Source organism: Hippopotamus amphibius, chromosome 4 (genome assembly GCF_030028045.1).
Source record: "Hippopotamus amphibius kiboko isolate mHipAmp2 chromosome 4, mHipAmp2.hap2, whole genome shotgun sequence".
NCBI classification, from domain to species: domain Eukaryota; kingdom Metazoa; phylum Chordata; class Mammalia; order Artiodactyla; family Hippopotamidae; genus Hippopotamus; species Hippopotamus amphibius.
This window is the reverse complement of record NC_080189.1, coordinates 38,056,071-38,076,033: the sequence shown is the minus strand read 5'-3', so window position 1 is coordinate 38,076,033 and position 19,963 is coordinate 38,056,071. Positions and strand designations below refer to the sequence as shown.

General features: G+C 41.4%; 1 protein-coding gene across 2 annotated transcripts; it reads left to right on the top strand.

The window, feature by feature from the left end:
- Positions 1-1,971: 1,971 nt before the first annotated feature.
- On the top strand, positions 1,972-12,840 carry LSMEM1 (leucine rich single-pass membrane protein 1). Of its 2 annotated transcripts, XM_057730207.1 has the most exons (4): positions 1,972-2,977; positions 6,794-6,925; positions 8,854-8,976; positions 12,267-12,840. In XM_057730207.1, the coding sequence occupies exons 2-4, from the start codon at positions 6,799-6,801 to the stop codon at positions 12,395-12,397; spliced, it is 381 nt and encodes a 126-aa protein (XP_057586190.1). In that variant the 5' UTR covers positions 1,972-2,977; positions 6,794-6,798; the 3' UTR covers positions 12,398-12,840. The 2 variants fall into 2 exon arrangements, with proteins under 2 accessions (XP_057586190.1, XP_057586189.1); XM_057730206.1 differs by lacking the exon at positions 1,972-2,977 and having other exon boundaries at positions 6,533-6,925.
- The last annotated feature ends 7,123 nt before the right edge of the window (positions 12,841-19,963 follow it).

Sequence of the window (19,963 nt, the reverse complement as noted above, 5' to 3'; positions counted from 1 at the left end):
TTGGCTTGATACATAAAATTCTAGGTAGAAAACCAAATACAGGATTTGAAGGCACTGCTGTATTGCCTTCTAATTAAAGTGTTGCTGTGATAGCTGATAGAATTTTAATTTCTAATTTGTTTCTTTGTTTTCTTTTGTTCTTTGAATCTCTGTCTCTACTGTTCTAAAAGTGCGTGATACTGTGCTTTGGTGGACTCTTGGCAATCCGGAAAATACTAAATTCTTGATGCCACCCTTCCCCCTTCCCCACCCCCCTCCCCCCATGACACACACATACACATTTCCTTTGATCTGGAACTCCCATGAGATGCTAGAGGTGCTGGATTGAGCCTCTGGCCTTATTTCTTTTTTCTAATAAATTTATTTATTTATTTATTTATTTATTTATTGGCTGTGTTGGGTCTTTGTTGCTGTGCATGGGCTTTCTCTAGTTGCAGTGAGCGGGGGCTACTCTTCATTGTGCTCAGGCTTCTTATTGCGGTGGCTTCTCTTGTTGCGGAGCACTGGCTCTCTGCGCATGGGCTTCAGTAGTTGCAGCACACCAGCTCAATGGTTGCGGCTCGTGGGCTCTAGAGCACAGGCTCAGTAGTTGTGGCGCACAGGCATAGTTGCTCCGGGTCATGTGGGATCTTCCCGGAGCAGGGATCGAACCTGTGTCCTCTGCACTGGCAGATGGGTTCTTAACCACTGGGCCACCAGGGAAGTCCCTGGCCTTGTTTCTTTTTCATTTCTTTTTCTTTCTGGGAGATTTCTGTAACACGGGTTTCCAATCTTCCTATTGCATTATAATTTTGGCTAACATGAAATTACCTCCCTGTATTTAGCTCCATACTTCACTGTTGCCTCCAATTCCTGATCCTGCCTGAATTCTGCAGGGTCTGTCACCTCACTCAGCAATGATGGTCCTCTGGAGGTCTGCTAAGGCAGGTACCAACCACTCTCCTTTCCATATTCAATACATTTGTTGAAATCTTGCTCAGTGTTGTTTCTCCTATTTTTATTCTTGTGGTTTTATGATTTTTATTCTGCCTTTTTACTGGGGTTTTAGGAGGAAGAGATAGAAACAAGTGTTCATATGTATATTAAATTTATAGAAGGGTGCCTTTTTCATGAAGTTGATGGGTAGTTGCTAGACAGGATAACGGGATTCAGTGTGAAAGAATGCTTGAATTTTCTTCAAAGCAGTAAAATGGTGTATGATAGACCAATTCCTTCCTTAATTCTTGGTTAATTTTGCTGTCTTAAAGGAATTTAAAATGGTCCCTGCCTGGTAAGTTCTTTGAGGTTCCGTCATCAATTCAGTCATCAATTTTGAATCATTTGGCATCTTTGACTCATGTCTTTGATAGCATGTTTTAATTTTCTGGGAATGAGATATAATATTTGAAAGAAAAGGCAAGAAATACTTAAAGATATCCTCAGATTGAACAGTTCATGTGAGAATACCTATTTTCTTCTGGTGACTCGAAAGTCTTCTGGATGTGGCCTTTCAGGTACATAGGAGGTAAAATCAGGTAGATTGTCTTGTTTTGTTCTCAAATCATTCTCTAGAAGTCTAACTGACCACAAGCCATAAAAAAATCTCATCCCCCTCATTGGTGTAAAATCCGATTGAATTCAGACGTTGGTGTGGGGACTTGCTTACTCTCCTTTTTCCTGGTCTTTGAGAGGAAGTGGGGGTGACTAGTACTTCAAGGGTTAGGTTTACAGGAGAGAGAAAAACGGAGCCAGTGTGCACAATGAGGCTATTTTCCTCAAAGAATAGATGGTTGAAAACAGATCAGCTAGTTGGAAGATTAAAGCTGAACATAATTAAAATAATAGGTAACAAATTCTCATTTTTCAAGAAATTTGACATAGCTTTCAATGTACAATGTGCATCTGAGAAAACAGTTATTAGGTACATTGCTTTTCTCCATGAATTGGTCCTCAGGTATAGATGAAGCTTTAAAAAATGACGTTCCTTTTCCCCAAAAGGAGAGTGAGGTCCGTACTGAATACAGACGTAAAAGGAATTTTGTGGAGCAAACAATTTCTAATTGACCTGCAATATGTTTCAAGGATGAATCACTGTCTAGTGATGGCAGTGGAGGGTAGGATTATAAAGAGTTCCGCATCGGTTTACCACTTAACACTTAGTATCCTGCTGGGATCAGTCAGTCGGGGAGGTGGGCTTGTGGTATTGTCTACTCCTCAGTGTAGCTTCTTTTATGTACACCAGAGGGCAGGCGCTTCTTTGGCATGTGTGAGAGAGAACCATGTTAGAAGCTTGACATTCCTGAGAAAGAAGGGTGCATTAAAAACTCACAGAAGAAAGCCTTTGGAAAGGAAAGAGTTGATGAGATAAAGTGCTTCATCACTGGCAGCGGGGTCACTGGGTCTGTAGCCATGCAATCTCCAATGCACAGTCAGCTTTTGTAGCTACTGGAAGCCCTGGGAGTCCTCTGATCTGCCATCATCCTAGTTAGACTGTCACAACCTTATTCTCTTCCTGTTGATTGTAGTCCTCTGATTGGTCTGGAATCTTGTGCAAGTTACTTGTCAAAGTGGCAGCTCCAGCCAGCTATCCGATATTTATATATGGGAGCGCCCCGTGGCAGAAGTGCAGGAACTGTTGTCAGCTTGCACATCAGCCAAATAAGGACATAAATCTCAGTCCAATCAGAACCTTGTCAGTTACCAATTGAATCAAGGCATGGTGGGTTTTTTCTTTTTAAAGCATAGTTTCAGTAATATATTTACTAAAAACCTTAGACATTATGAAAAAAGTCAGCATTTGGAATCATATACTACTTGGCTGAATTAACACTAAATATAGACCAACAGTTTCATGCTGGGTTTTTATGGGCCTTATAGGAGCACCCTTGTGCTGAAGGGAAGCAAAGAAAGAACTACAGAATTTCTAGAAAGTCTTATTATAGTTGCTTCTGAATAATTTATTTTCCCTGGTAACCTAGCAGTCAAAGCTCACATTTTTGTAAGTAATTTGCATGCTATTACTCTGAGACTGAATTATGATTCTTGAGGCTGGGATGTTTTTTATTGCATGTGCTCTGTGCCATTTTTTTCCCCCCTCTGTGCTTTTTAAACTTTTGATAGAAATGATTTAGACTTGATTTTAAAAATTACTTCCTGAATGTGAAGTGGCACTGACTCTGAAGTGGAATTAAAGAACAAATTACCATGACTCACTCAATAAAGCTTCCTATTAGCTTTGAATTAAGCCCTTTTACAACAATTCTGATTTTGTGGCAAGCAATACTGGTGTGAGTTATTTCTCTGGTTTGCTACCAAGCACCTTTGGGAAAAAATAAAGAGCAAAGCAAATTTTCATAGACGATTATATTGGTCAGAATATTTATTAGTAGGTAGTCAAAGAATTCTTAAATGACAAAAAGAATCAGCTGTTAGCATTGATCTAAACTGGAGGAAAATGAAATTACTTACGTATTTCAGCTCAAGGTATTAGAAAGGGTTCCATGGAAAGGATGCTGCTTTGGTCAATCTTACTTAATGAGCAAATTTGCACAGAAGGAGGGTCAAGTTAGTGCAGCGCAGAATTTAGTAACCCTCTGGCTGCTCTGGCCCTGCTGGTTGTTCCCAGATGCCTTCATATGGAGATGCCAAAGACAGCAGCAACTGGGTGTCAGGCGGCTGTGGCTCCTGGTTTGAGGGCCATGTGATCTTGTATCCATTTACTCACAGGGTCATTTGCAGGCTCTTAATATCCATGAACCATACCCAACTCAGTTTTATCTACTGGCTCTTTATTTTCCATTTGCATGTTGCTTTTAGTTAGAAATGTATTGAAATAGCACCTATTTACACAGTGACTTTACCCAAATGAAGAGATTTCCTTTTAGAGCACTTCAGAATTCACTCTAAGTTGTTATCTTAGTGCATCACCTTTTGAGTTGTCAGCAAGGCTAGTAATGTGGAGATTTTATTAGTCACACAGCTCGTAAGTCAGTTTTTGTGGCTATGATTTTCTAGCTAGTCCTCTACTTTGTAAACACTGATTAAGCCTCAGTATGAGATTTAAGCAGTAGTAATTAAATTCCTAAAGGGGAAGCTAAGGCTCAAGGATGTCAAGTCAGAGATCCAAAAATGAACTACGTGTCAGCCACCAAGCCTAAAATAGATGCCCTGTTTGGAACGATAATCCTATAATGTGACACAACCTTATGCCTCATCAAATGTTAATGTTTGGAATAATAAAGTATAAAGAGATGATACAATACAATCCGTGACCATGCATCAGTCGGCACTTTGGGTCTTATCTGTAAAAGGAGAAGATTTGATTGATCTCTAAGGCCCCTCTGCGCAATATGCTGTTACTTTTTTTTTTTGGTCACTGAAAGTCATTCCCTTAGGAATGACCCACGAAGTATATTTGGAATTCGGTAATATCAATATCTAAAGTACTTCAGTAGTATCTTATCTAAAATACTCAGGGAGTTAGGTGTTCTTGCTAATTAAAATTTCAGGATAACTGAAACACCCTTTTTAGATTTTTACTTTGGAAAAAAAATTAACTAGTTCATGACTTTTCGAGCTCACCGTTTTTCTTAGCTAGAGTTCTGGGAGAATGCATTTTCACAAGTACTAGTAGGTTTTTAGGTATTACTGGGAAATTGCTCAGTTTTAATATTTTAGAGTGTAGTTTAATCTGTTTAGTAAATGGCTGATACTTTTTTTTTTCCAGATCTTCTATAGGTGTTCATCTTTTTTTTCTAATTTGGTTTCTCCTAACTCTAATCATATTTCCCTTCATTCTATAGCTGAGTGTTAAAGGAAATTTTTCAGATGTGAAGAGGAAATCAACAGTGTGTTGCCACATATAGGCAGACACAAAGTTCACTCATTGCTTTTACTAAAGTCCAGATAGATATGACATGAGGATATTTAACTTCAGTTTTATGTTAGTGTACTTGTTATTAACTGCCTCAAATTCTCTTGGAAATTGTCAGTGAGATTTAAGTCCTAAATAAAATATTTTAGGTGTTCCAACTTAAGTTACCAGCTTCTAAACTTGGCACTGGGCATTTGAAAAATAGGATTGGAGCTTACCCTACAGAGTGTTCAGTCAACTGGGAAAATCAAAGATGTAAGCAAACAAATGTGACAAAATAGTAGACATTCTGATAGAAGAAAGTACAGCATCCAGCAAGGGCACAAAGGAAAGGCAAGTTGATTCTTAATGGAGGTGAGGTCTGAGCTGAGTCTTGACAAAAGATTTGAGAAGGGTGTGGAGAAGATAGGTAGCACAAAGGAAGGGGCACTGAACTCTGAAGCACGAGGCCCGCTTCCAGTCCTGCAGCTAGCTAATGTAGGATCTTGGGCATTTACCTTCTGAGCTTCAATCTCCTCATTTGTGGAAAGGATGGGGGCTAGATGAGAACATGTCTAAAATCGTTTCCCAATCAAAACATCCCACATCACTGCTAGACTAAAAAATTAAAATTTTATTTATATGTATTTATTTAGGCTGCGTTGGGTCTTTGTTGCTGCACGTGGGCTTTCTCTAGTTGCAGTGAGCGGGGATGTACTCTTAGTTGCAGTGCATGGGCTTCTCATTGCAGTGACTTCTCTTGTTGCCGAGCACGGACCCTAGGCATGGCTTCAGTAATTGCAGCATGTAGGCTCAGTAGTTGTGGCTCTCGGACTCTAGAGTACAGACTCAATAGTTGTGGCTCACTGGTTTTGTTGCTGCTCGAAATGTGGGATCTTCCCGGATCAGGGATCGAATCCGTGTCCCCTGCACTGGCAGGCAGATTCTTAACCACTGCCCTACCAGGGAAGTCCCTGTTAGACTCATTTTATGTAAAGAGATAACTGTGAAGGTGAACACTTTGATAGCAATTGGAATATGTCTTCCTAGAACCTTCTTTTCATGTAATTAATAAAAGGCCACAAGTTCTCTGTTGTGCTAGAGAGACATCTTAAAATAGAACTTTTTAATCTATTCAGATTTTTCAGTGTAGCTTGAACTTGTGCTATCATTAGAGAATACTATCTTCGACGTAAACCACAATTTTAGAATTATTTATTACATAAGTGACCTCAATCTAAGGAAACTCAGAAGGAAGAGACCTGAGAGGTCCTGAAGTTTAGTCTCCAACAGCTGCAGAATTCCTCTCTGTAACATCTCAGTTTGCTAAGATTTTTGTCTTGGGGTCTCAGAGCCAGTCTGTAATAACTAAAGGATACATTTAAGGTAGGAACTCCTATACCATATTGAGGGAGGATATAAAAAGTATAGTTTTGTATTAAAGCCTCATCAATTAGAATGGTTCACAGTAACATTTTCTTCTCTTGGAATCTTTATAGCCACAGGCTGCCTGGCTTAATTTTATCTTTTTATGTGCTTATACACAGTCTTGTTGTACAAAGGATGTGAGAAGTCTCACCAGAATATGAACAATGTAATAAAAAGAAATATTTAAAAATCAGTTACAAAGAACCAAAAAAAAAAAAAAGAGTTCCAGGGAAAATATAAACAGAATCGAGAAATCTGAGCAGAGGGAAAGAGCAAGTGCGGATAAGCAGGCTATTAAAGCATTAAAATTGGTCCACACACTTGACTCTGAGCTTCCTGGCAAGCAAAGCAAAACGAAGACTTACAATGTTGTCCCCAAAAGGAAAAGCTAAACTTTTCTAGCCCTTCATTTGGCAGTAATATGTGTGGGTGGGTCTTCACATGCTGGCCCAGCTTCCTGTGGGCAGTGATCCCTGGGAAGCCCAGCTCCCCAGCCCTGCTCCTCTCGTGTTTAACGGCGGCGTTTTCTTCTAGGGACAATGAATCATTCTTCCCAGGACACCAGCTCTCGCGGCATTCCTGAAGATAGAAAGCTTTATGTTGTGGATTCCATAAATGACTTAAACAAGCTAAACCTCTGTCCTGCCGGATCGCAGCATCTGTTCCGTATGTGTGCCCTCCCAGGCTTGGCGGCCCGCCCTGGCTTCTAGGCCACCTAAAAATAGCGAATGCTAAGCTGGACCTGTGGGTGTGGTGGGGGCGGGGTGGGTATTAGGAAGGCTCTGCATTAGAGATGCTGTTTAGTATCAGGCAAATTTTGCTTTTGTTCTCTGAATATTTGCCAGGCTTATGGGCTTTCTTGGCTCTAGCGCAGGATTTGACCTTTTGACTTCCCTAGTTTTGAGAAGTCCCTGTGGAGTTTCTCTCCCTGGAAAGGGGTGGAGGCTGCTGAGATGACCTCGCAAAGGCTTACTCATCCCTTTTGGCTGTTTTTGTGCCTTCTAGTGACCATGGCTGGGTCACCGAGGGTGCCCACTTTCCTAGAGAGGTCTTACTTCATAGTGGATTGTTCCACACATTTATCTAGTTTTAAAAAAAAATCATTAAGATTTTGTTGGGCCAAAAAGTCAACTTCATTTTTAAAATTACAAATGGCCTCAATTAAAGCGTTAGAAAAAGAGGGAGGGAAACAAAATAAAAACTGCTAAATACTAAATACTACGTGTGTATCTTGTCCCCTAAATATTATAAATGAATTGCAGCAGGTTATTCTGAGCCCCACCTTTTCTAGCTTACACGCCGATGTTCCAACACAGGTGATAAATTCACACTTGCTGTTTCACATGCACTTGAAACTCTCACTGTCGCAATTTTATATCTGTCATTCCCCTTCTAAATCCTTTTTGAATTCTTGTTTTTCTCTTCATTTTAATTTGTTCAGATTTTCACCTGTTTTTATTGCAGTTGGTCTCAATAAATATAGGTGTTTGGATGCCAGCTTCTGCCGTGGCTGTGATTAGGAAGGAAAAGCTGTAGAGGATGTGACACAAGATGTCCTTATAAAGCACGGGACCTAAGTCTCCCTCTTTCCATAATCAAGTAGAAGAGGGTGTGGGACTGATACAAAGTAGGAGGGATTACAGAATTCAAGGATCTTCGTGACTCCAAGTTTCCGTATTTCTTTTTCAAATTTTTTTTCTGGCCATGCTACACAGCATGGGAGATCTTAGCTCCCCAATCAGGGACTGAACCCACACCCCCTGCAGTGGAATGGCAGAGTCTTAACCACCTGACTGCCAGGAAAGTTCCTCTTTTTCAATTTAATTTTGGTGTTACTAGGCAAATAGGCCTTACAAAACAATGACCAAATGCAGATGATTCATGTTTGGGGTGAACCAAGGTGTTTTATGAGCATGGTTGCATTCTCGGTTCAATTGCAAAACATTTAAGAGAACCTTGCCTCCAGAGTATGTCCGTCCTGAACACAGCTTTAAGAAACCAAATTACATTTCGTTGGTATTGTTAAATGGATGTCAGCACAACTGGTTATTTTTATAGGAAATAAAGTTTTCTGGGAGATATCTGAGTGTTCAGACTTTTACCCAAAGTGGCCCATAGCCAGCTGTGCTTTATTCCTGGGTTACTTTGGGAAAAGGGCAATAGAGCCTCCGTCACTCTGAACCCTTAATTTCTTTATCCCCCACCCACCTCCCAAAAGAAATATCCATGTCCAGCTACATCAGTGTTAACATGATCTTCAAAGAATTTTCCAAATAGGGGCTAAGAAGATAGCTTGACCCAGCTTGTTCTTTGAATACTAATACAGAAGAAGGTGAAAAATTCTCAAAGAGCATCCGGCCCAAAGACATTCCTCAAACATAAGTCTCTTTCCAGCATGATCAGAGGGAAAATGGGAGTACCCCTTACTCACATCTCTTTCTCTCTCTCTCCTTTTTTAAAATTTTTGTTGGAGTATAGTTGGTTTACAATGTTGTGTTATCTTACATCTCTAATACTCGGGGACTGTTCAGTTCACTGGCAAGCTGTATGCTGAGTTTTTGTCTTTGTTGTTGTTTGTTTCACATTAACTCTAGAGGAGAAAATCCCGGACGTCGGCACTAACTCAGGAGATGGAAACCACAGTCTGTTTTTGGTGGGGCTGATCATTGTGCTGGTTGTCAGCCTGGCTCTGGTTTCCTTCGTGATATTTCTGATAGGTAAGTACCACTGACATGGTTTTCATCACTGCTATGCACTTACTTTGTGGCTGGTTGTCTAACTTTGCTCCAGTGACCAGGCAGTGCTTCCTGGCAGTAAGTGCTGCCACTGAAGGGCGAGGGGACGTGAACGCCTAGGGTCCCCGGGGCGGGTCCCTGGGACGCACATAAGCCCTCGGTGCCAGAAGTTCACACACGTGGACGTTAAGTGTTTCTATAACACATGAATTCCTCACCCGGAGTCCCCAGCTGCCAACGGTAGGCAGCTTATTCTAGTTAATTCTGGGTTTTCTTATTAACCTAACACACAGGGTTAATAATGAATGCAGGTCTATAACTTTCATTCACAATCAGGTTCAGCCCCCTCCCAGGTTTCCTCGCTTCCTTGAAATCTGTTAGAAGCACTAATTGGGCTTGTGCAAGGGCCCAGAGGCAGGGCTGGGATGTGAGGAGACTGCTTGTCTGCTGTCGGACACGGACCAGGCTGGTGTCCTGCCTGCCCTTGGCCTGGGCCCTGCGTGTCCGCCCTTGAGTAGTGACCCAGGCTTTCCCACACAGCCCCTCAGCCGAGATCCCCCGAGGTCTCCGTGCCACTCTCCTCTCTGCCTTGGATGGGGGAGGGATGCTGCCCATTTGCAAAGCCGTCCCCTCCTTATGGTGGTGGTGGTGATGGGAGGTGGGCAGAGGGCATGACTCTTACAACTTCTAATCCCCTTTTCTCCCCAAAACTTCATCTCCCTTCCAGCTTAAAGGTCTTTCTCTGACCTAGATTTCAGAGCTGGTGCCAAGGGGTGATGGTTAATTGCTTCTCTGTCACCCTGCTGATGCTCTTTTGCACTCAGAAGCTGCACTGTGAGCTATCCTTGCAATAATGGTGCCCTTGCATCAAATTATTCTTTGGAGGAGGGTTGGCCCTGAACCTGCAGGGCTGGAAAGGGTGCATGGATTACTCTTCTGAAATGTTATACCACATAAGCTGATGCTCCAAATATCATCCTGCCTTACCCGTCTGAGGAAATGACTGAGTTAAACTATGGAGAAATTTTAGGTATGCCTACTGACTTGGGAGCAACCCAAAGGCTCTGCTGTCTTTTGTGGGAAAATAAATAGTAACATTAAGGGTACTGATAATTAAAAATGTTACGTATTGGGTGCTCACTCTGTCCCAGGCACTGTGCTTACATCTGTTTGCTCACCATCTCATAACAACTCTATAGTGTAGGACCTATTGTTATTCTGGTTTTATCAATGCTGAAACTGAAGCTTAGAGAGACTAATTAACGTGCCCAAGGTCCACAGGCAATGGTGCCTAATCAGGGCTTAGAGACACCACTGCCTGAACATCAAAGACCATTCGGTTTGTCACCATTTTATACCCCCTTGTATGAATAGGATTTATTTTATGTTTTCTTCTAGTGTTTTATATTGAGGGCAAAGTTATATCAACAAACAGAAAGAAGATGTGAGTAAAGAAGAATGTCTTTTTATTGCACAGTTTTTCTGTGCCAGACACCTTAAATTCATTACCTTAAATCCTTACTCTACCATTCAAGGTAGTGTCTAATATTTCTATTTTACTGATGAAAGGCTAAGACCCAGAGAATTTAACTCTCCATGTTTATCCAGCTAATGAGAAGCAGAACTGGGATGCACACCCTGGTCTGTCTGCCTGCAGAGCTCTCCGACACGCCACTGCCTGGGTTGCAGTACTAATGAAGGCTTCCTGTGGCTTTCAGATAAACCTTAGCCCAACCTAAGACCAGTGTCGGCCCAGGCTCCTGTGAATGAACTTGGCCTGTGCTCTTCTTTAACAGGGAAACCATTTTGCTCTCAATGGGATTCAGTGCACATTTGTATCATTTGTAACTGAAGTGCAAGAGCTTATATTCTTCATAACTCTGACATTTTTATGCAAGAGAAATAAAGCTATTTTATACTGATTACATTGATTAAACTGTTGGGCCTTGTGCTTTTGTCACACTCTCTGTCCTTAAAGAGGAGTAACGGACAGCAAGGGCAGATCACCATGGGTGCCTGCCTGCCTCTGTAGCAGTTTCCAGGGGCCAAGCAATGTAGGTACTAGGTGTGTGCATGTTATTAAGTATGAGCTTAGTTTAAAAAAGGGTACTATTGTCAAATGAGTTTGAGAATTGCTGAGTTAGTAATACTCAGGGTATTTTATTTTACTTTTTGTGAATTTCCAAAAGGCGGGTCAGGCATGATTTTTCTCTAACGTTTTTGCGGATAGAACCCTTTTTCTCTTTTGGAATTTATTTTGGAACCAGTGTATTGTGGAGTAGACTTAGTCCAGCATGGCTGCTACTTCCTTCTGTGTTTAACTCATCTAGAAGGTTCCCGAGAGGGGAAATGATGTTGCATACTATGGATTTATTTGTTTCACACTTTTCTCCAGAAGCAAGTGGTATCTCTGCTGGGCTCTGTAGCAAAGCTCAACTAAGACCTTTCCCTCATGTCCTGGACCATAATTCATCCAACATCATTTTTCCACCATGGGGGGAAAGCATCTTCTGGGCAACAGTTTGTCCCAAGGCTGGAAGGTGAAGTTCTAACACCTTCCCATGTTAGTTTTCAGCTAAACCCAGGAGCATGTTACCACCATCATTAGTTCCTGAAAGATATCTTGGAAAAAACTTGCCTGCAATGGAAATGATAATGAGCCCAGTTATTAAATACTGATTTTGTGCTGCCTTTCTTGGAAATTTTAACACTGATAAGCAGACCTCAGAGGGTTCCATTCCCTGGCTTACTCAATAACCAGAGGTTCTATTTATTTTGGAAATATGGTCTCTCTGCTCTCAGGGTAGTCTGAGGGGAATTATTATACATTCATTATGGGCTGGTAGTTTAGAACCAGGAGAGCTATAGGTTGGAACCCAAAATATCTCACCTCCTAAATGAGGAGTGAAAAATCTTTTCTGAGAATGGGTCTCAAAATGAGAAAACATAACAATCACTTCTCTGGGGGGATAATTAGAAGCTGGCAGTTTCCTCTGGTTGCTCACAGCAATGTCTTTCTCAGCCAAAATCTGTGCAGAGCCGCCAAAGCAGTCAAGTCTGGCACCAAGAAGCTGTAAAAATAATTCACTCGATAGGTAACTTCAGTCTTCAGCAATTTCTCTCCCAGGCTCCTGGGCTGGGTGGGATATTGGAGCAGGGGATTTGGCAAGAAGGCCTGTCAGCTCTCAGCCGAGTACCCCCACGAGGCTCTGATGAGTCCCAATGGAACACGCTGGAAACCAGTGTAACATTGTCTGTTTTTCATTTTAAAGTTCAAACTGGCAACAAGATGGAAGATGTGTCAAGAAGACTAGCAGCTGAGGGAAAAGACATAGATGATCTTAAGAAAATCAACAGCATCATCGTAAAGCGACTCAACCAACTAGACTCAGAACAGAACTAAAGACATGATCGTCTAAGAGCAACCACTAACACCTGAGCTTCTTGCTGTCCTGGGAGGGTACAGGGTTAAGAACCCACCAAGGGCACTTCTGCAGGCAACAAAAGGCCAACTTCAACTACAAGGATGGGAGCAACGCAAGGCACGGGGAGCTGGGGACAGCAGACGGCAGTGGGCTGGTTTTGTAGTAGGTCCTTCACCCTTCACCGGGTTAAGGGCGGCTGGCACGGAGGACAACCAACATTAAACAAGGAAGGGAATTTAGATCTGTACGTACAGCTTCTTCTACGAAAGGAGCTTTGTCACCAGCATAAGTTCACTGTGGCCAGTAAAGTTCATGGCACCTCATGTACCTTTATAAACTCCCGTGAATGCCTAAGGAAATCATTGAATTATTTGTGTTCCAGGGAATCAGGTGATAACTTTTCAATAAAGGAGATTCTGCTCGGGTGATTACACTTTGACTGTTATTTCCCCAGGGACAGGGGATGGGCAGACTCTGAGCTAGTTGCCTACTAGTATTTGTTAATAGTGGTTATGTGTGTATGGTAGGGTAGGGGCCAAAAGAGAGAGCCCGATTTATTCAAATAATGTTCATTGAGCTGCTACTTTGCGCAAACTACCGTACTCTAGAGGAGCTTACGTTCAGGTGCGGAACAAAGGAGGTGTATATTTATATATAGATATATAAGCTTTTTGACCGTTTCTGACGCAAAGAAACTCCCTCAGTACTCCGCCGATTAATTGTGAAGAAATCTGATAGGTTTGTAGCCTTTAAACTACATATATTTGGAAACCATATATTTGGAATATTTGGAACCTGCCTTGTTTTAGCACAAAAGGTAAGGCACAAAGTTTATGAAATTAGATATGTTGTGATATAAATGAGCTTTAAAAGCATGAGTCTTAGAAAACCTTTTATTTAATATAAATATATTGTGTAAGTCTATTGTGTGAAGTCTATTGCAGTTCTATCATTTTGGGTCCATCAAAAACTTTTGGGTTTATTCTAAAATTACATACACACACAAACACATTTTATAACACTAAATAGTTAGTGAAATAAACACAAGACATTTCATCTATCCATTTTTGCACTTAAAAACATTTATTTTTTAAAAAATAGTTTTTTTAATTGCAGAAAATTTTAAAAATCTGAAATTTGTGTTTGCTGGAAAATTCTTATTGACCTATTGATGGGGTGTGGCAAAATAACTTATCAGGATTTGTTGTAACATTGTTTCAGAAACCACAGATGAGCTAATGCAACAGCTCTTTTTAAAAATACCCATTTCTTTCTTTGAATCTGTTCTTGTTATGCTTTTTTTTCTTTCTACCTACACAGTGGATATTTTTTTTAGCTCTTTATTGGAATATAATTGCTTTACACTGTTGTGCCAGTTTTTGCTGTACAACAAAGTGAATCAGCTGTATCTATACATATATCCCCATATCCCCTCCCTCCCTCGACTCCTTCCCACCCTCCCTATCTCAGCCCTGTAAGTCATCACCCATCATCGAGCTGATCTCCCTGTGTTATGCAGCAGCTACCCACTAGCTATCTATTTTACATTTGGTAGTGTGTATATGTCAGTGCTACTCTCTCACTTCGTCCCAGCTTCCACTTCGACCCCCACCCCGTGTCCTCAAGTCTGTTCTCTACATCTGCATTTTTATTCTTGCCCTGTCACTGGGTTCATCAGTACCATTTTTTTAGATTAATGACTTAGAGAGCTGACACTGGATATTTTGTGCTCAGTAATAATCTTTATTCCAAGAAATTTATGATTTTTATAACATGAAGTCGTGTAGTGTCTGATAAGTATTGGATCCGTCCTGTTGGATCTGTACTGTCCTGCCTGTGTGGCATCAGTGGGGCCGTGGTTACACACAGCCTGGGGCCTCCAGGCACCATGGCTCTTAGTATTTGGATTCACAGATTCACAACTTCTACTGATCCTGTTGTAAAATATTGGCTGGCTGCACGTAGTCTTTTTTTTTTTTCAACACAGGGATTTAATTTTGCTATTAAACCGATTACTGGAACAACTGGAATAATCTGAGTAGTGTCTGTAGACTAGATAATTAGTATTACACCAGTGTTAATTTCCTGATTTTAATAATAGTATCATGGTTATCTAAGGGAGAGTCCTTGTTTTTAGGAAACACGTGGAAGCATTTAAGGATAAAGGGACATCATGTCTTCAGTTCCAAAATGGTTCATAAAATAAAAGTGTTTGCATGTAAAGTAACTGTGGTAAATGTTAACGTGCAAATTTTTGTTTAATGAATCATCCATTTTTTTCATTTCCTTTTTTTTGTTTAAAAAACAGCTTTGAGAGATATTTGACATATAAAAATGTATATATTTAAGGTGTACAACTTGATTTTTTTAAAATTTTTATTGGAGTACAGTTGCTTTACAATGTTGTGTTAGTTTCTACTGTACAGCAAGGTGAATCAGTTATATGTACACATATATCCCCTCTTTTTTGAATTTCCTTCCCATTTAGGTGACTGCAGAGCACTGAGTAGAGTTCCTTGTGCTAAACAGTAGTTTCTCATTGGTTATCTATTTTATACATAGTATCAATAGTGTATGTACGTCAATCTCAATCTCTTTATTCGTCCCACCCCCGCAACTTGATGTTTTGATCTATGTATTCGGTTGTTTTTAAGATTTACTTTATTATTTATTTATTTTATTTTTAGCTCTATTGGGTCTGTTGCTGTGCATGGGCTTTCTCTAGTTGTGGTGAGTGGGGGCTACTCTTTGTTGGGGTGCTCAGGTTTCTCATTGCTGTGGCTTTTCTTGTTGTGGAGCACAGGCTGTAGGCACGAGGGCTTCAGTAGTTGTGGCTCACGGGCTCTAGAACACAGGCTCAGTAGTTTGTGGTACACAGGCTCTAAGCACACAGGCTTCAGTAGTTAGGGCGTGTGGGCTCAGTGTGGGATCTTCCTGGCCCAGGGATCGAACCTGTGTCCCCTGCATTGGTAGGCAGATTCTTAACCACTGCACAACCAGGGAAACCCTATGTATACATTGTTAATCGATCACCATAATTATGCTAATTAACATAATCACCTCTACATCGTTACTATTTGTATGAGTGTGTGTGTGTATGGTGTATACGTAAAGATCTAAGATCTATATTCTTGGTAAATTTCAAGTATACAATACAGTGTAAATTACTATCACCATACTGGACATTAGGTCTTGAGAACTTGTTCATCTTGCATAACTGAACCTTCATGCCTTTTGGTTACATGTAGTCTCATCGCAGTCAGATATGGTGGTTGAGACATGGGCTGGGGAACCCAATTGTCTAGTTGGTCCTGGTGTCACCATTTACTGCGGCTCTGGGGAAATTAACCTCTTTCCTCCTTTATCAGTGAAATTGGATAATTATAAAATCTATTTTTTAGTATTGTTGTGAGGCTTAAAAGAGGTGATAGATGACTTACACTGTCAGAAACAAAGTACTCAGTAAATGTTAATTATTGTAATTATTATTATTAATGTTAAAAGTAATAGGTGGTTATATAAGGGGAATAACCCACTAAATTTAACATCTACTGATGGGGATGTTAAGTTAGGGCCAAATGTTTTTCTGCTGTGCTAAGACCACAGCATCCTGATGTGATCTGACCAGGGATGGTGGGGTAAGAGCCTTTTGGCAAAATAACTTAAGCTAATTTACAAGAGGTGATCACTATAAGCAGGAGGATTTATTGTTTTCCAAGTGATCTAGTCTGAAGAACATAAGCATCCACGTTTGTCTCCCTAAGGCGGAACCAGGAACTGTCTGTCCTGGACTAATGCCTTGACTACAGGGTGCAGTGGCAGGAGGGATCCGGGACACTCATGGGAGGCAAAGGAGTAGGAAAAGAAATAGGAGGGACTGCTGAACTGAGGCATGTCCTGATAGGGAAAAAAAAGGTTTTGCATATTTCTTTGGACTTCTTATATGTTCACAAGAGGCTAAGAGAGAGATGATTTTTTTCTGGCAACGGGCTCTACCTGCATGCCCTTCCTGGTATTGCCGTGACGGAAGGATTATACACGTCTACTGACCTCCGGGGCCATCGCCATGCACTCCCCGGTCCACCATGACGATCCTGGGAGAGCCTTCCTATAGCTTCTCAAATTGTTCTGATTGGCAACCACCTGCAGGTGAGCCGTGCCCAGCCCCGCCCTCCACACCCTGCTGTGACACCTGGAGGCCATTGTGGGTGGAACGACCTGGAGGGAGGAGGGGAGGCTCTACCTTCCCAGTGTGTCTGCCCGGCCACAATTTAGGGAATACGGGTACTTCTCTCTCCTGGAAAGACCAGGGTCACCTGGCCAGGATTCCACCAGCGGACAACAATCTCCAAAGCAAGGCTTTTGGGTAAGAACAAGAGAAGCAGGAGGTTAAAAACAACACAATTGCTTTTTTTGTTTTTTTTTCCAAATAGCAGTCTGTGGTGGAAAAGAGAAAAGTTTTGGTGTGCATGACATTTGGACTGAGGTGTCTTGGGAAATATTGCACAAACCATTGTGTTATAACCCATTTTTATTGCTTAGAGAGAGAATTTTAATGGAAACAAGATCTCTCTGAGTCATGGTGTATAAAATAATTTTTTTCCTGCTTAAAATAATGACCCCATTTAAATTCAGTGGAGGATAAGCAAAAGAAACAAGTCATCAGAAAAGACTGGGAATCTATTCCCTCTGTGAATGAGTTTGCCCAAAAGAAGCTGTGAAAAGGAGAAAGAGCATTAGGACTATGAGCTATATTTCCGCAGAGTCAGAAAGTGTATTTTTTTTTAAAAAAAGAGGAAATTAAAAATGTTCTTATTGGAACTCATGTTTACTTATTCTCATTTGGTGACAATAACTTCTCACTAATTTTTTTATAGGCAAAACTTTACTGAAATATAATCTTGCTTTTCATAAAGATGAAAAGAATTAAAAAAAAACAACAAAAAAACGAAAAGCAGTTCAGAGCAAACTGAATTCTCTGCAACAAGTGGGTGTTGAGGGTGTATGTGGTACCCACCTTTGTGGGCTGACACTACAGAGGATTCAAGAGGAGGCTAAGAGTCACCCCATCTCTAAATGGGCTTCTGATCTGGTCATGCAAGTAAGATGTGTAGTAGTAGTAGTTACCAGTAGTGACCTGTAACCATGAACAGGAGAAAGCAGCTCCCCAGTGTGGCTGTCCAACGATCACCTGGGAGGCTTAGTTCTTGGATCCTACTCTCCAAGATTCTGACTTAGCAGGCAAGGGGAAGGGATTGAGAATTCATGATCTTAAAAAGCTGCTGCGATGAGTCTGATGCTCAGTTTGGTTGAGTGGCTGGACAAATGATGGATTCGGAGTAAACTTGTGCTTGGATTCTGGTTCAGAGTTACAGTGAGGACTTGCCCTCTCTTGACTCCGTTTCTTAACCTCCCTGACTTTTCGGGATTTTTGTCTGTAAAGTGGGAGGGTGTTGCTGCTGGTGAGAACAATGAAGTTGATAGAAAGTCTTTCAGGCTCTGTGTTGTTTCATAAGCGACTAGTAGATTGTATGTTAACGAGGGGGACCGATTGTTGGGTATTATTTTTAATCCTCAGGGAACGCTATTCATCTCCTGTCGAAGGACCCATAAAAGTCTTGGGAAGAACCCTCCGCTTCCTGCCTCACCTGTCTTTTCTCTTTCCTCTCCTTTCCTCTCCCACTTCTCAGCTGTGCTTGGCTGAGGCTCCAGTGTAAGGGGCTGTTCACCTTGCCTGAAGGGCTGGTTGAGGGCTATTCTGATAGCAGAAGGTGTGAATGAGTGAGAAGGGTGAGGAACCTGGGGAGAAGCCAGACAAGGGGTCTGTTGCACTTCCTGCCCCAGGAGAACAGAAAAGAATTATTCTTTCCGTAGAAGCTTTGTGGAGCCACGACCTAGGGGCTTCCTGGGAACGTGAGGCTGGCCAGGCTGGTAGACTGCCCAGCAGTTTGCCTTTCCACATGTTGGAAAGATTGTGATCAGCCTTGATCTCAAAACACAAATGATTCCGATTTCAATTTTGTTTTTAAGGGAAGTGGTGATGCTCAGGGCCCTACCTGTGAGGGGCCTGGCAGCACCGAAGAGCCCGCCCCTCCCCACCCCCACCCAAGCTCTGGCTCCAATTAGGTCAGAATCTGCCCGTGGTCTTTTGGAAGGGGAACCTCCTCCTTTGAATATCTTCATCTGAAAATGTTTTATAGGTCCTTTGACAGAATATTGACATTCCCTGGGCGTTGAGAATCATGTCTGGGAATGGTCACCCTCCTCTTTAAAGTAATAGTTATAAGTGGCTCAGAGTTGGTGGGATAAAAAAAATCAATACCAAAATATTCAATAATCACCTGAAACCAATGACAATCATGGGCCGTGAGGTGAGGCAAATGACTAGCTCAATCCTCAGCACCTGAGGAGCAAATTAAACAGTTAGACAGGGACTCGGCTGTTAGGCAGTGAGGTGCAACTCTTAAAACTGCAAGGATTAAAAATCTGTCTTCAAGGTACTTGCATTTTCTGTCTTTGCGAGAGTTCACTTGGATACAACTTGGGTTACCCTTGAATTTCTCACTACCTAAGAGAAATCAAACTGCACCTAGAGGAAGGCATATTATTAGTCCAAAAGAGATCAAAGAAACTTTTAATTTTGTTTCATTTCTTCTCTCTTATTTTTTTCCTTCAAGGTTGGTCTTGCCAATAAAATATACAGGGATTTTTCTGTAGACATTTGCTTTTAGGCCAGGAATGTGGGGAGCGGGATGTGCAGGTAAATAAGGGCAGAGAAAGCAGCTCTGGAGTGAAGTATAGATCCCACCTTTAAGGCTGCAGCGTTTTAAGTCTTCCCGGAAGGAGGCAGACAGGTGCTACCCCGCGTCTTCCCAGGCACACGAAAAGTGAATGGGCCGTGGAGAAGGAAGTCATGATCCTAACTTCTCTTTGTTTCTTGGCGTCCTCTGACTCTCACATCCCCTTTCACATGGTGAAACATGATTCATGCTTCACGCATGAAGCCTCAAAGAAATGGATTGGAACAAGCTTATTCCATGAGGAATACCCTTCCTGAGTGTGGCCTACTGCTGCCGCAGAGAATTTGTCTGATGAAAAAATGGGGTAGGTCAAACAATCGAAAAACCAGTTAATAATTTAATTATGGCTTCTCAAATATTGACAATGTCTAATGTTCCATGCCCCAACATGATTTTAAATATTGCCACAAACAGACAAAATTAGAATTCTACTCCACATCCTCCTCCCTCCCCCCAATTTAGCAAACTTCTTTAATATTGACGAGTCAACTTCTGAATCACTGTAAATCCATTCAGGGGCTCAAAAAAACAATTTCTTACAGACTCAGAAAAAAGAGTGAAGGAAAAGACATTAGGTAGCCTTTGAGGTACATTCCAGGACCTATGTTTAACCTTCATTTGGTACAGATGACAGAAAACTCAGGTTCTTTCCATATTATAGAAATCACAAAGGAATCATTTATAATTGTTTCCCCCATGACCTCGGTGCAATCTGTTCCTCCTTTGAGCCTAGAACTTCATGTG

Coding starts and splice junctions, on each gene's coding strand:
- LSMEM1 (XM_057730207.1), top strand. CDS start 6,799: ATGAATCATTCTTCCCAGGACACCAGCTCTCGCGGCATTCCTGAAGAT. Junction 6,926..8,853: donor CGGATCGCAGCATCTGTTCC/GTATGTGTGCCC, acceptor CATTAACTCTAG/AGGAGAAAATCCCGGACGTC. Junction 8,977..12,266: donor CTTCGTGATATTTCTGATAG/GTAAGTACCACT, acceptor TTCATTTTAAAG/TTCAAACTGGCAACAAGATG.